Here is a 15068-nt window from a genome sequence, read left to right as displayed (position 1 = left end):
AGGGCTCAGGGGTCCAAGATTATCTTCTGTGTCTGTGTTAATTGGTTTCCCTTTTCTTTGTTGAAGAGGGTCTGTGCAATCCTTCTGCCTCGTCCGCCATCTTGTCCCGCCTCCCACCCCCTTTTTCTTGACTTGTTGCAGTTTGTTTTTCAAATTGTTAAAAAGGAAAGATTTCCTTTAAGGATGCCATAAATTTGAAATTGATATAAATGGTTTTATTGTTTTCCCTATATTCTTTCCTATGCAGTCCTGCTCTCTGAGCTAAGATAAAAATGGTTTTAAACTAGTTTACCAGAGCATTCCCTGAATAATATTTACCAGAACCCAAACTCTCTGCCATTGAGTTGTATCCAACTCATAGTGACCCCTCCTTGGGTTTCTGAGGCGGTATCACTACGGAAGTAGATTGCCCAGTGCTTGTTTATTTGTTTTACTTAAGCGGTCTACAGATTTTTAAGAAACATTGATGTTTACATATTTTACTTTGATTAAAATGAATCACATGCAAAAGAATGAAGCTGGATCCATACCTCACATGAGGTATGAATATTAACTCAAAAGTGGATAAACAATTTAAATGTAAGAAGTAAAACTGTGAAACTCTTAGTACAAAACTTAGGAGTAATGCTTCAGGACCTAATTTTCAACAATGGATTCTTAGATATGACACCAAAACATGCACAACAAAAGGCAAATAAATAACATGGATTTCATTGAGCTTAAAAACTTGCACACCAAAGGGCTTTATCAGCAAAGTGAGGAGACAACCTACAGAATGGGAGAGAATATTTGGGAACTAGGTATTGATAGTTGAGTTGGATATGACTCAACAGCAGTGAGTTTGGTTTCTGGTAAATATTTAGGAAATGCTCTGATAAACTAGTTTAAAACTTATATATTGATAGGGACCTCTAGTGGCATAGTGCCTAAGACATTTGACTGCTAACCAGAAGGCTGGCGGTTCAAACCTACCAGCCACTCCTCAGAAGGAAGGTTGGGCAGTCCTACTTCCATAGTGATACCTCCTCGGAAACCCAAGGAGGGGTCGCTGTGAGTTGGATCCGACTCCACGGCAGTGGGTTTTGGTTTGGTTTGGTTTGGATGTATTGATAAGGGTTTAATATCCAGAATACATGAAGAATTCAAAGCAGTGAGAAAAAGACAACCCAATCAAAAGGCGGGCAAGGCCTTGAATATACTAATGGTCAATAAGCATGTGAAAACACGTTCAGTGTCTTTAGTCATTGGAGAAATGCATATAGGATGGCTATTATCAGAAACATGTAAAGCAACAAGTGGTGAGAGTATGGAGAAATTAGAACCCTCATTCACTGCTGGTGGGATTGTAAAATGGTGCAGCCACTGTGGAAAACAGTTTGGCGGTTCCTGAGAATGTTAATTCCTTAGAATTACTATGTTGTTGTTGTTGTTGTTTGCCGTCGAGTCAAACCCGACTCATAGCGACCCCTCCTTGGGTTTCCGAGGCAGTATCACTACGGAAGTAGGATTGCCCAACCTTCCTTCCGAGGAGTGGCTGGTGGGTTTGAACCGCCAGCCGTCTGGTTAGCAGGCAAGTGTCTTAGCCACTATGCTACCAGAGCTCCTCTATATGACCCAGCAATTCCACTCTTCGGTATATACCCAAAACTCTTGAAAGCAGGGACTCAAGGAGATACTTTACACCAATGTACATTGCAGCATTATTCACAATAGCCAAAAAATGGAAACAATCCAAGTGTCTATCAGCATATGTATGGATAAACAAAATATCACATGCATGCATGCACACACACAGACAGACAAACACACACACACAATATGAAGTATTATTCAGCCATAAAGAGTAATGAAATTCTGGTACATGTTACAATATGGATGAATCTTGATTATGTTAAGGGAAATAAGTCAGACATAAGGTCAAATAGTATATGATCCTATGTATATGAAATATCTAGAATAGGTAAATACATAGAGACAGAAGTTTATTTGTGATTACTAGGGGCAGGAGGGAGAATTTTTTTTTAAAGGGCACTGAGTTTCTGTTCAGGGTGATGAGAAAATTTGGAAACTAAAATGGTGATGGTTGTACAACATGGTGAACATAATGTAATTAAACTAGGCATATAACAGTGGTTGAAATGACATATTTTGTTACATATATTTTTCCCCAATGAAAATAAATCACAAAGAGTTGACCTCATCATTTGCTACTGAAGAGATAGACATGTTATATGGAGATAAATATATTTTGGCATTTACACATAAAATTTTTTTCTTTAAAAATATGTTGACTTTTAGTCTAGTGACATACCAGAAAAAACCAAAAGTGAACTTTTAGATTTAGGTGAATGTAGGAATTGATTGGCTACGTAGTTAGTGTAGAGATGGAAAACATGTGTTCTGGAAATTGAACTAGGGTTGGATCTCTCCCTGAGGGGATTTCTGTGCTTCCTGTAATCAGTGCTTTTAGCTAGACTCTGGCAGTTTTCCAGATGTCCAAATTAAGTTTACAAAGGAAGAATAAATACTTTATACTACTGTTTTTTTTCTACTTGGCAATCAAGAAATCATGGCAAAATCACAAGTCCAAGAAATAGTTGTTAAACTGTGGTGTAGTGAATTACATGGTATGGCTTTTCTAGCCATAGTCTTTGTAACTTCCACCGGGTTGTTGTTATGTGCAGTTGAGTCGGCCCCACCTCATAGTGACCCCTCCTTGGGTTGCTGAGGCAGTATCACTACGGAAGTTGATTGCCCAACCTTCTTTCCAAGGAGTGGCTGGTGGGTTTGAACCGCCAGCCTTCTGGTTAGTAGTCAAGTGCTTTAGGCACTATGCTACCAGAGCTCCTGGATTACTGGGTGGGACCATGCAAATATGTGTCAACTTGGTGGCAGCTGGTAGTAGTTATTATTAATGAGACTGGCTGGCAGGTAACTTTCTGGTAGAATTTTCTGTGAGCATCTGAGTAGCTGCTTTTAAACTCCTGATTATTGAAGTCATCCACTTGGGGTATTTCTGTCAGCGCAGCAGGAAGTAATCTTCTGGGAAAGTTCTCTCTCACTCTCTCTCCCCCAGGTGTGTAGAACTCTTATGTTGGGGTTGGTTAGTTTTGCCACTTTGCCAGGCTTAAAGTGAGTCCTCCTACAGGCAGAGGGAGAGAATCTCACTGCTGGCTGAGAGAGCTGCCTGGCTGAGAGAGGTGGCAGTGGAACCAAGAGGCACAAGATACAGAGGCAGGCTTTGATTGAAGAATTATATCCTAAGTGTGTTCCTGAACTTGAATTGTAGCCTGTTGCTTCCCTAATGAACCCCATAATCTGTGAGTTCTGTGTGGCCACTGCAGTGAATTATCAAACCCAGTAGAGAGGAGGTGGCAGGAGCGATGGTTGGTATCAAAATCAGTCATAAGAGGGCTGGAGGGTGACGGCATGTCTGGCCTCATAGGAACAGGTATTGAACTGCTTGCTGATGGTGATTCTGTCTTTTGTGACATTACAGGAGATCAGAAGATGCTGCTCCGTGCCTCTTTAGCAGCGTACATAACACTTAAAAGCATTAATTGGTATAAGTCTTGGGTTGCAGGAACCATCTGCATATTTTAAAGGGTCTACAAATATGTTTTCATGGTGAATTAATTTCTGAAAATAAAATAAATTTTTGTTTAATGCAAACATTTGTATTATTTTTGAGTTACCAACTCTAAAATTAGTTCCCCAGATTCTTTTAATTGCTGTATTGGCTGTAATGTTTTCTCCTTTCTCTTTAGAGTTGTTTCTGTGGTAAATTTGTCCTTCGTCCATTGCGACCCTGCCGTAGATATTCTTCTTCAGGCAGTTCTGGGTATGTACTATGTCTCCCTGTAACTAGATTTTTAAACTGTGTGCTGCTAAGGCTGTTTTTTTTTTTTTTTGTGTATTTTCCTTGAATATGCAAATAGCTGCTTAAAACCTCCCATTTTTTTTAAGGCATACATAAAATAGAACTTTGCTGTAATATTTTTTGGGGACCTTCTGGAGCCTTTTTTATATGTGGGTGAAATGTGGTGTACCTTTTAGCTCTTTGGTAATTGAATGGCATGCACAGCAGAATCTCCTCATGTGCTAGCTTCTGTTGTACAGCAAATAGATTTATATAGAACTCAGCAAGTCATGACTTAAAAAATATTTTAAAATTGTATTTGGTATTTGCATTATTTTTCTAAAGAGTATATTATATTTTCAGAAATGTTTAAGGAGAGGTACTTTGAAAGTTAATGATAATTCTTGTTGGGTTCAGAGGAAATCTTATGATTGTGAACCTCTGAGTTTTAAGTATTAAAGGATAGATTGCTTCATTATTTCTAGTCTAGTATTAATAAATAAGGAGCCCTCGTGATGCAGTGGTTAAGCCCTTAGCTGCTAACTAAAATGTTGGCAGTTCGAATCTACCAGCCGCTCCACAGGAGAAAGATGAGGTAGTCTGCTTATATAAAAATTTACAGCCTTCGAAATCTGGTGGGCCAATTCTACCCTGTCCTGTAGGGTCGCTGTGAGTTGGAATTGACTCAGTGGCAATGTGTTTTTAATAAATGCTATTTTCTATTGCAAACATGTTAAAAACAAACATATTAAAAACAAATGAGCAAAAGATAATGTGTTGCTGTGGTGGTAAAATTGACTGCTACATCTGAATCAGTGGTAGAGAAGTAGTGTTAGAGGCTTTTGAAACTTACATTGGCCTAGGGGGATAGCTACAGGATAGCCAAGAAATATAAATGTTTCCCCATTTCTTTCCCTTAGATCGACTGCTGGCAAAATCGTTGGAGCTGGCCTTCTGTTTGTTGGTGGAGGTATTGGTGGCACTATCTTATATGCCAAATGGGATTCCCATTTCCGGGAAAGTGTAGAGAAAACCATACCTTATTCAGACAAACTCTTTGAGATGATTCTTGGTTCTGCACCTTACACTGTTCCATTGCCAAAGAAGCCGGTAAGAATTTTCAAAAATATTTCAGTTTATGATGTTGAATATAGTAAAAAAAGAAGTTATTGCAGGGTTTTTTATCCTGAAAATATTTTGTTTGTACAGTTGAGTAGAACTTGCCCGATGTATATCAGATGTGTATTTGTCAGTGAACTTTAAATTGAACTTAATGTATGCAGGTGATTTTTTAACCCTTAGGGCTCTCATCTAGTATGTGCCACATGGAAAATAATTGTGCAGCATGTGAGGGTGAGTGGAAAAGGTGGCTCAGGCGAAGGTGACCCTGGCTGTCCTGTGACCTCAGGAGTCTGTGTGTCAGCCCACACCATTACAGCTGTTAAGCTGTAGTTCAGAACATTGAAAACACAAATGTAGAATGGTTATGATGCAGAACCCATTTGTTACAGTTAATAATGGCTCCTTTTAGACCATACAACAGAATCACAGAATTATTAGCATTGTACAGATTAATAGCACTATTTTCCAGTAAGTCAACTGTGCATATTCTTTAGAGTTTCAGCTTTTTACCTGACAAGCCTAAATTTTTTAAAAATTAATCTTAAATATTTCTTCTTTCAAATATTCAAAACCAAGCCAAACCCCTGACATTTAGTCAATTCCAACTCATAGTGACTCTACAGGACAGAGTAGAACTGCCCCATAGGGTTTCCAAAGTTGTAAATCTTTATGGAAGCAGATGGCCACATCTTTCTCCCACAGAGCAGCTCATGGGTTTGAACTACCCACCTTTTAGTTAGCAGCCGAGAGCTTTAAACACTGTGCCACTGGGGTCATTCCCATTGAACTACAGCAGCATGAAAAGAAAAAAATACTACCAAAGAAAGTATGGATTTCTTGCTGAATTATTATTGGGTTCATTATGCTCGACATGGCTGATCAATTTTTTCTAGACACTGGGTGGACTTCTCTTCTCCAGTATCTAGCATAGTCTCTTGGTTGTTCTTGGGTTAAGAACCTTAATATAGAAGTCTGTGTTTGGTGAGGGAGATAGTGTTGCAGTACTTAAGGAGCAGAATCCTGTGGGTTCATTCTAAAGTCGTGGGTCTGCTTTAATCTGTGTGATCCAGGAGAAATGGCTGGTAGCAGTTCTAGGACATGGAGTCATGGCAATAAGTTCGGAACAGGGTTCTTCGCTGTTTGCCATGGCTTCCAGTGCCATTCTTTGTAGATGATTCCTTTATCTCTCTTGATAACCTTGGTCTTTCCTCACTCGCCTTTAACCAACCTGCTGAGTATTTCCACTTTGGATAACTCAGCATTGTCCATACTGGCCCACCTCAAAACTAACGCTCCTCTTGATTTGCTTGTTTGTATTAAAAATAGTCCCATGCTCTCAGATGAATTCTTGAATTCATCTCCGTAGTTGCCCATGTTTTGTTAGCTGTCCAATATTTTTCAATCTCTGTGCTTATAGCATTGGGCAAATCTGCTGCAAAAGACCTCTTTAGAGTGTTAGAAAGCAAAGATGTCACTTTGTGGACTAAAGTGTGCCTGACCCATAGTATTTTTTAGTCGCTTCATATGCATACAAAAGCTGAACAATGAATAAGGAAGATTGAAAAAAACTGATGCATTTGAATTAAGGTGTTATGAAGAATACTGAACATAAACTATGGACTGCCAGAAGATGGTGAGATTTACCTCGTATACTTTGGGCATGTTATCAGTTGGAACTTCTCTGAAGATAGACGTCATGCTTGATAAAGGGTCAGTGAAGAAGACAACGACCCTCCACAAGATGGATTGGCACAGTGGCTACAACAATGAGCAAGATTGTGAGGATGTCACAGGATTGGGCAGTGTTTCATTCTATTTTACATGGGGTCACTGAGTCAGAAGCAGCTCGATACCACATAACAACAACAACAACATTATTTATTGCTGTGTTGTTTGTAGTGGCAAAACGAAACAGAAAACAACTTCAGTGTTCATAAATAAGAGAGTTTTTGACTAAATTACGAGCTATATCTTACATTAGGATATTTTGCAACTAAAAAGAATTTCTTTGACCTGGAAGAATGTCTGTAATATGTTGTTAAATGAAAAGAGCAAGTTATGTGTGTTAGGCCGAAGCAAACCCAAGCCACCAACATTTCAGTTAGCAGCTTCCTCCGGGTGTCAAGCCCTGATGAGACAGCCTGAGAAGACAACCGAAGTGACAGAACCCGCCCAGACTGGAAAGTCCCATGCAGTGGCAAGCTTCCTCTTGTGAAGCCCCTTCATGCTAATTAAGTGCAGACCCATACTAACAGCTAATTGGACCCCACTATTTCCTTAGTGTCCCCACGTAGGTCCTCCACAAGACTATAAACCCTCCCCTCCCCAGCCAGACGGTGCAACTTCCCGGGCCCCTCTCAGGGACCCATGAACCTTGCCCGGAAACTCAGAATAAAAACTTCTCTTTAACCTCACTTTTGTGTGTCCTCTTCTCCTTACTGTGGCCTTACAATTGTAATTTAAAGAAATGAAAAATGGTGTATGGTTTGTATCTGAGCTTATGTTTGGAATGAAAGGATAGCATTGGCTACTTGAGAGTGCTGGAAGGGCAAGGAGTGGTAAAGAGACAAGTTAAAGCCATTAGTATATCTTGATATTATTTTGCTTGTTACAACAAGCATTTATTTCATGATTTTAAAAAATAACAGTAAAGAAATTTTTTAAAAAGATAGTGGTTATATTTCTAATTTCTAGTAGTAACAAAGTTTGGAACCTTTTTTTTTTTAACGTTTGAGTAGTCATCTGAGAATACCTGAGTTCCTCTGCCAAGATCTGGCAAAAAGTAGGACAACATAGGTAGTAAATATAAATATTTCTGTTACTCGGTAATGTTCTCTGGCCTGCTTTTTGGCAGTTCTGTTAATGAACAGTGCCTTAAATGTAAGGCGGGCAGTAATTAGGAAAGAAAACAGCAGACATTACTCAAACTGGACCATATATTTTAGTGCGCCGTTGCATGACTCCTGGGAGATTAAAGAAACCAAAAGCTAATTTTCATTTTTCACTCAGAGCCTCTAAAAATCATTTGTTCCTAACTAAATATATGTAGAAGACAGTTGCACAAAGGGCAAGGAGGCCACATGTTCTGACCTCCTCTAACTGCACAAGAGGAAGACAGAATCACCATCAGTAACCCAAGGCCTATTCCCACAAGGCCAGACATGCTGCCTCCCTCCAGCCCTTTCGCCAACGGTTCCACCCAAAGCACCCACCACCTCTCTCCTGGGTTCGATAATTCACTGCAGTGGCCACACAGAACTCACAGATTACGGGGTTTATTAGGGAAGCACCAGGCTATAATTCAAGTTCAGGAAAAATGCTCAGTCTCTCTCCCAGCCCACAGTCTCTCTCCCAACAGTGAGTCCCTTGGTGTCTCACTCAGCAATGTGTGTCGCTTGCGTCTCTTTCCCAGCAGTGTGTGTCTCTTTCAGCAGCATGTCTTCCTCAACCGGCAGTCAGAGAGAGAGTCGTGGGCCTAGAGGGCAGAACTTTTGAGCTCGGCAGGCTTTTTGAGCCCTTTTGAGGGCTCCTTTTGAGCCCGGCAGAGTGGCCGAACCGACTAATCATAACATGAGAATTCTAAACACCTGAAAGAGAATGAGAACCTCCCAGAACATTGTTTAGTGCCATGCCCCACAGAAATACCCCAGGTGGACAACTTTAGCAATCAGGAGTTCCTTAGTTGCTCATGGCAAATTCCACCTCGGAGTTTACAAAGAGTTATGGGTAGAAAAGCCACACTAAGTAATTTACTACACTGCAACAGTATAATTTAGAAAAGAAATTAAGATAGTTTTCTAGATGTTATATATGTAAAAGGTGTGATGTTTAAGAGGGAGGGTCATATGTCATGTACTTTATCATATGCTCTAAGGGAAGCCCTTCTTATACCAAAATATGGTCTAGTTTGGAGTGAAAATTTTGAGCTTATTTTTCTAGTTAATGGCTTCTTTTAGTATCGCTGATCAAATACATTCTTATAAAGCTTTGATAACTAACTTAAAATCCTGAAATACTTGACTTTTGAAGTATTACAGATTCCTGCATGCTACATTAAAACAAAAAAGTATTATATCTAAATGATTAAATGTTTTTCATTTCCAAGATTCAGTCTGATCCACTAAAAATCTCTGGTGTATCAGAGGCAACGAAAGAATCTAAACAGCCTGCCTCCTACCTCCAGAAACAAAAAGGAGACATTCCAGCTTCAACAACAGGTACCTATATTTGGAACCATTCTTTCAAAATTAGATAAATGCATTGCTTTAATTTATATGTACCCACAGTAAAGAAGAGAACCCTTCCTGTGAAGGACTCTTCTGGTTCCACCTCTCCCCCCTGGGAAAGAGCAGTCCCATGTAACATTTTGGCTTTCATTTTAGGGGCTGAATGAGATGTGAAATTGGGCTTTATTTTGAATACCTGTTGAGTGAGGCTGTTGGCCAAGATTTATTTACAACAGATGGTTTTCTTCTCTTTCCTCTAATTTTTTCTATGTTTTCACCAATTCTTGGTCTTTGCTTTCTTAGTGATAAAAGTGTCTTGCTGTAGTCCCTTCTAGTTATTTTTTTTTGCCTTTGTGATTTTGCAGTAATCCCCCCTAATTTAAAGCACTTAGCTGATTCTAACTTGTTTCGTGTACATTTGAACTTCTTATGTTTCTCCTTAATTACTTCTGTCCTTCATTAAATTACCTTCTCTCTCTCCTCTCCTCTTAGCAAATATTAACTTACGTATTTACTAAATGCTAGGCATTCTTCTAGCCACTAAGAATAAAACAATGAACAAAATAGGAAAGAAAGCCAAACTTCTCTGCTAATACTCATTGGTAGGGTGAGGAGAAGAGAGATCATACACAAATAAACAATTAATATATAGCATGTCCCTCAGTGATAAATATGAGAAGGAATGTTGTAATTTTAAATGAAGTAGGTAAGGAAAGCCTCACCTACAAGATGTCATTTGAGAAGAGTAGACTGAGATTAAGGAATAATGCGTGTAGGAATAAGCTGGTGAGAAAAGTATCCCAGGCCCAGGGATTTGCTAGTGAAGGCTTGGTATATTCATGCAAGAAGCAAACGAGGCTGGAGTGGAGTGAGTAAGGGGCACAGGGAACAGAAAGCCTATCATGGCTATGTATGGAAGTCAGCGTAAGAATTTGGTGTGTATTCTGAGTGAGATAGAAAGGCAGTGGAGGTTCTGAGCCAGGGAATGATATCTGACTTTCATTTTAATGGGATCACTGTGGCTATTGCAAATAGATAATAGGGGACCAAGGGCAGAAGCAGGGAGTTAACAGACCTTCTTATAATCCTACTTTCTATATCTTAAATAATCCTTTAGTCTATTTGATAAAACTTTATCAAATATTTAAAGGATAAATCCTTTAGTCTATCTGATAAAACTCACTTTGGTTAGCCTTCTCATCTTCATTATAGGGTCTTTTTTCCTTTGCTATTGTTTTTCCATATTGTGTAAATCTTATGTGTTCTTTTTGTATGTTAAGATTTGGTACTGTGTAGTGCTGTTACTAGAAACCTTGCCTAAGGATAACTAGTGATGGTTGAATTAGAGAGGATACTTGCAAGACTTCTTTCTCTTCTGCTTTCCCAGCCATTGTCCATTTTGTGTGAGTTTGCAAATGCATTGAGCAGTGCCCAGTCTGTGTGTTTGAATAGTGGCTGTGCATGTATTTGTTTAAGGAGTCCAACTTGCAGTGGGTGGTGGTAGTAGTAGATTCCTGTTAACCCAGGAAACTGTAAATACATGAGTAACATATATTTATAGCACCTACAGAGGCAGCTCAAATTATTTCTGCAGCAGGTGATACACTGTCAGTCCCCGCTCCTGCGGTTCAACATGAGGAATCCGTAAAACTTGATCTCTCTGCAGTTGGTGAAGGAAAACCCATGCCTGCAACTTCAGGTAGTTTAATAATTTATATTTGTTGTTTTATAAATGGTATGCTCATCAGAATTATTTAATGCCTAGACAACACCCAGATATACTATCTAAGTATAAATTTATGCTAATTTTAAGTCTTCACACTTGCTTAGGAAATTTTTCTGAAATCTTTCAAAAGTGGGGGTTAGGAGATGATCTCTGATACTCATTTTGGAATCATTAACAGTGATGATGTGGTGTTAGGATTCTTAACACAGTTTGTCCTCAGCTAATCTAACTGGCACGTACAAATGATGGTGTTTTATATCCATTAGCTGTTGAAGTTCTGTGCTGAAATTTGATTTCTTCTTATTTACTTTTGCTGCAAGAGGAAGCATCCTCATCTACTGTAAGAGAACGACCACCTGAAGAAGTTGCAGCTCGTCTTGCACAACAGGAAAAGCAAGAACAAGTTGAAATTGAGTGTATGTAAACAATTGCTTTGGATCATCTCTGTCAGTTGCTTTCTTAAACCATCAGCACAAGTTTCTTGTCCATCAGCTAGCTGTGGTTTCTTTTTCTTTCTTAAATGACATTACTCTATTAGCCTCCTTTATTTTATCATTTGTGTTCTTTCCATCTGAACTTCTGTTACCCAGATGACAAGAGACATTCTAGTGTATAGTTGGTGAAAATTCACATATAATACAAGTACTTTCTCCATTTGTTTTTGTTACGATTAGTGCTGAAAGCTTCCTAGCTTGAGTAGCTTCTGTTTTCCTCTGATTGATTGGTTCTGACTTACTCTGAAGAACCAAGTTAGAATTGTGTAAAAGAAGAGACAGAGCATATATGTCGGGATGTTAGTTTGAGTGCTTAGTATTTTTGTTTGCTTTTGCTATCTTTTGAGTTCTTGGCTGTGTTAGAAATAATTGAGAATGTTGAATAAATCACTTTTAAATAAGTGAAATATTTTTATACTTTTTTTTCACACTTCTTAACTTTTCCTGAATTTTCTGCTGCTTCAAACTGAGGTCACTTTTTTCTTTTATTCCTGTTTTTCTTCACTTTTCACTTTTCTTCCTTTGTCATGTGGACACTTGGAGTAAATTATAAATTTAAGATACATGTGTCTTTTTTCACTTCCTTTTACTTTCACCCTCGGGTGGGTGAACATTTTCAGGACTTTGTCTATTGCCTCTTAATTTTCTCCCAAACTTAAAATAGGTATGTATGTTGTGTCTTTGATTTTTATTAAGAATTGGAACAGTGCTAATGTACCATGTAATTTTTATTAAGGGCCAGAACACATTGAATAGACCTCTAAAGAGAGCTGTAAGCAGTAGTCAGCCTTCCTGGGTGTGTGGGCCTGTACATGCAGTTCACTATTATCTGCACTTGGATTTCCCACTGTTAACTCAAGCAAATCTCATATATTCCTTCTCTTTTTGTCCCCTGCCTCTCTAGTTTAATTTTAATCCTACATCCATTTCTTAGTATTTTCTCGTAATTAGCTTTCCTCTTTTGCCTGTGTTACATATGTACCACTTGTGGTTTATCAGGTTCTGTTTGTTCATTTCTCTGCAAAGCTACTGTCAAAATCTGCTTTTGCTTCTTTTGCTTAAAATTTCCTTTTGTTTTAGTCTCATCTGTCAAATATATTTTCTCTCTTTTTTTTTTCACTATCTCTGATATCAACTGTTACTATCTTCTTATTCCCACTGGCTTCCTTTCTTCAGTGATCATTTTTCCATATCAGCACATTATCTAAAATCATCACTTATTTTATTCCTTCTTTATTTTGAGGTTTCTTTTTGATACTTCTTAAGCAGCCTATAGAAATGTACTTTTTAAAAAACTGTTTAAAAATATATGTAGCACAACATTTGTCAATTCAACATTTGTCAAGTAAATAGTGTAGTCATATCAATTACATTAGAAATGTGATCTTAATATATTGTAGCTCTTTGACCACTGGAGTCTCCTATTGTTTTGGTCTTTAGACCATCTGTTCCCAAGCTACCTTTTCTTTTTTGTTTTCATGTTTGTCTTTTTCTTTCTTTTTCTCTATTATCTTAAATCTTAGAGTCCTAGGTGGTGCAGTGGTTCCTTGTGCAGCTGCTGACAATACTCAGCTGCTAACAGGAAGGTTGGCAGCTCTGATCCACCTAGTGGCCTCCACAGGAAAAAGATCTAGAGATATCTGCTTCTATAAAGATTGCAGCCTAGGAAACCCAGTGGGGCAGTTGTACTCTGTCAAATGGGGTCACTGTGAGCCAAAAATTGACTCAGTAGCGGCTAACAACAATAAGAACAACAGCTTATGTCTTAGGGATAGAGGTGTTTTGCTATGAGTATCCCTTCTGGCTAAGGAGCTGGAAATAGGCACCTCTTTTTCCCATTGGTCTCTGGATCATTATTTAAAATGAAAAAATTCATTGGTTATGCTGAGTTTATAGCCTCTTGTGGTGCAGTGGTGAAATGCTTGGCTCTTAACTAAAGGGTTGGTGGTTCAAATCCATTCAGCAGCTCCACAGGAGAAAGATGTGACAGTCTGCTTCCATAAAGATTACAACTTTGGAAATTCTATGTGGCATTTTTACTGTCTTAAAGGGGCACTATTAGTTGTAACTAACTCAATGGCAATGAGTTTGGTTTTATGGTAGTTGGTAGGATCTTAAACATTGTTGCTTTCTTTTGAAATGTGTTATTTGTCTTTAAGCAAATCTTTTTCTTACCAAAAAAATTAAAAACCAAAAAACTTTTTATTTTGAAGAAATTCAGATATCCATAAAAGTAAACATAATATAAGAACCCGAATATGTCCATCATGCATATTCACTAAGAGCCATGTATGGAAGCAGGGATCTGTTTTTAACAGTTTTATTTTTTTTCAGCCTTAGCCAAGAGATTAGAAGATTCTCTGAGCCAAACTGCTCGCATCACTCTGCAGGCAATTGCAGCTCAAAAGGCTGCAGTGCAGGCTGTGAGTGCACACTCCAGTATACTGAAGGAGGCCATGGACAATTCAGAGGTGAGCCCAGACTGACTGAGCAGGTGTTATGTGGTAGACTATTTCATCTTCATGGTATGGGCATGGTTTCACTGATAGAAGACAATTCAGAATAAAGATTTTAAAAAGAAATCTGGTAAAAAGCCTTTAAATGTTTTTTTTAATGAATTTTATTTATGGTCCTTTATATTAAATGATACAAAAGAGTTACTTTTAAATTTACTTTCGTGTTTTAATAGTGCTTGAAAAGTAATTGTATTTTTTTTCTGGTTTTAAAACTGTCACCACCTTCTTTCATAGCTTTTTTATTCTGAGATGACTCTAGATTGACGTACAATTGTAAAAAGTAATAAAGAGATCCCATGTATCTCAGAACACCAACTATTTTAAATGTTTATGCTGATTGTATAATTACATTGAATACTTCAAAGAATTAATTGCATTGATTTCAAAATGTAATACTGGACTCACTAAATTTCCTTTATAATTACATTAAGTTACTCAATAAATAAAAATGTATCAACCCTAAGTCATTTTAGAAGGTAAAATAAAAGCAAAATAGCTACATAAACTATGTATTTCAGGGATCAGGATCATGAATAATTAGTAAAATTACCTTGTCATCATAATTGTGGTTTTGATCTTTTTGCTGAGTGATCCCTTTCCAAAGAAGTATTCAGGTATTTGTCTTCAATCTCATTAATTCTGTCTTCCATTGCATTAATTGTAGTCTTCTGCCCTTCCAATGTGTTATCTATTTCTGACGATTTAGTATTAATCTTCTGGATTTCTGTCTGTAGATTTAGAATCATTTCTAATTTTTCATTGATTTTATTATTTTGTTCTTGTATTTTCTTCCAAAATTCTTCTAGGGTTTTGTCTGTGTTTTCCTTGGTCTGGCTCTCAATCCTTTGAAGATACCTAAATATAATTCCATATGATCATATGATAAACCATAAGATCTACTATGCCAGGAATGATAATTTGAAGAGGAATGACGTGGCATTCATCTTCACAAAGGATGTTTCAAGGTCTGTCCTGAAGTACAACGCTGTCAGTGATAGGATAATATCCATACACCTACAAGGAAGACCCTCGGAAGGAAGATGGGGCAATCTACTTCCATAGTGATACTGCCTCAGAAACCCAAGGAGGGGTTGCTATGAGTTGGATCCGACTCGACGGCACATG

General features: G+C 38.0%; 1 protein-coding gene across 1 annotated transcript in view; it reads left to right on the top strand.

Moving 5' to 3' along the window:
* IMMT (inner membrane mitochondrial protein) overlaps window positions 1–15068 on the top strand; it is a 70306-nt gene that overhangs the window by 24261 nt on the left and 30977 nt on the right. Inside the window, exons 5-10 of the mRNA XM_007954079.2 lie at window positions 3768–3841; window positions 4780–4969; window positions 9087–9198; window positions 10769–10906; window positions 11254–11349; window positions 13762–13898. Coding sequence (XP_007952270.2) covers window positions 3768–3841; window positions 4780–4969; window positions 9087–9198; window positions 10769–10906; window positions 11254–11349; window positions 13762–13898 — 747 coding nt within the window. The remainder of the gene's footprint in view (window positions 1–3767; window positions 3842–4779; window positions 4970–9086; window positions 9199–10768; window positions 10907–11253; window positions 11350–13761; window positions 13899–15068) is intronic.

Source organism: Orycteropus afer, unplaced genomic scaffold, assembly GCF_000298275.1.
Source record: "Orycteropus afer afer isolate SDZICR_OR568_19922 unplaced genomic scaffold, OryAfe1.0 scaffold00431, whole genome shotgun sequence".
NCBI classification, from domain to species: Eukaryota; Metazoa; Chordata; class Mammalia; order Tubulidentata; family Orycteropodidae; genus Orycteropus; species Orycteropus afer.
This window is presented reverse-complemented; position numbering and strand designations above follow the sequence as displayed.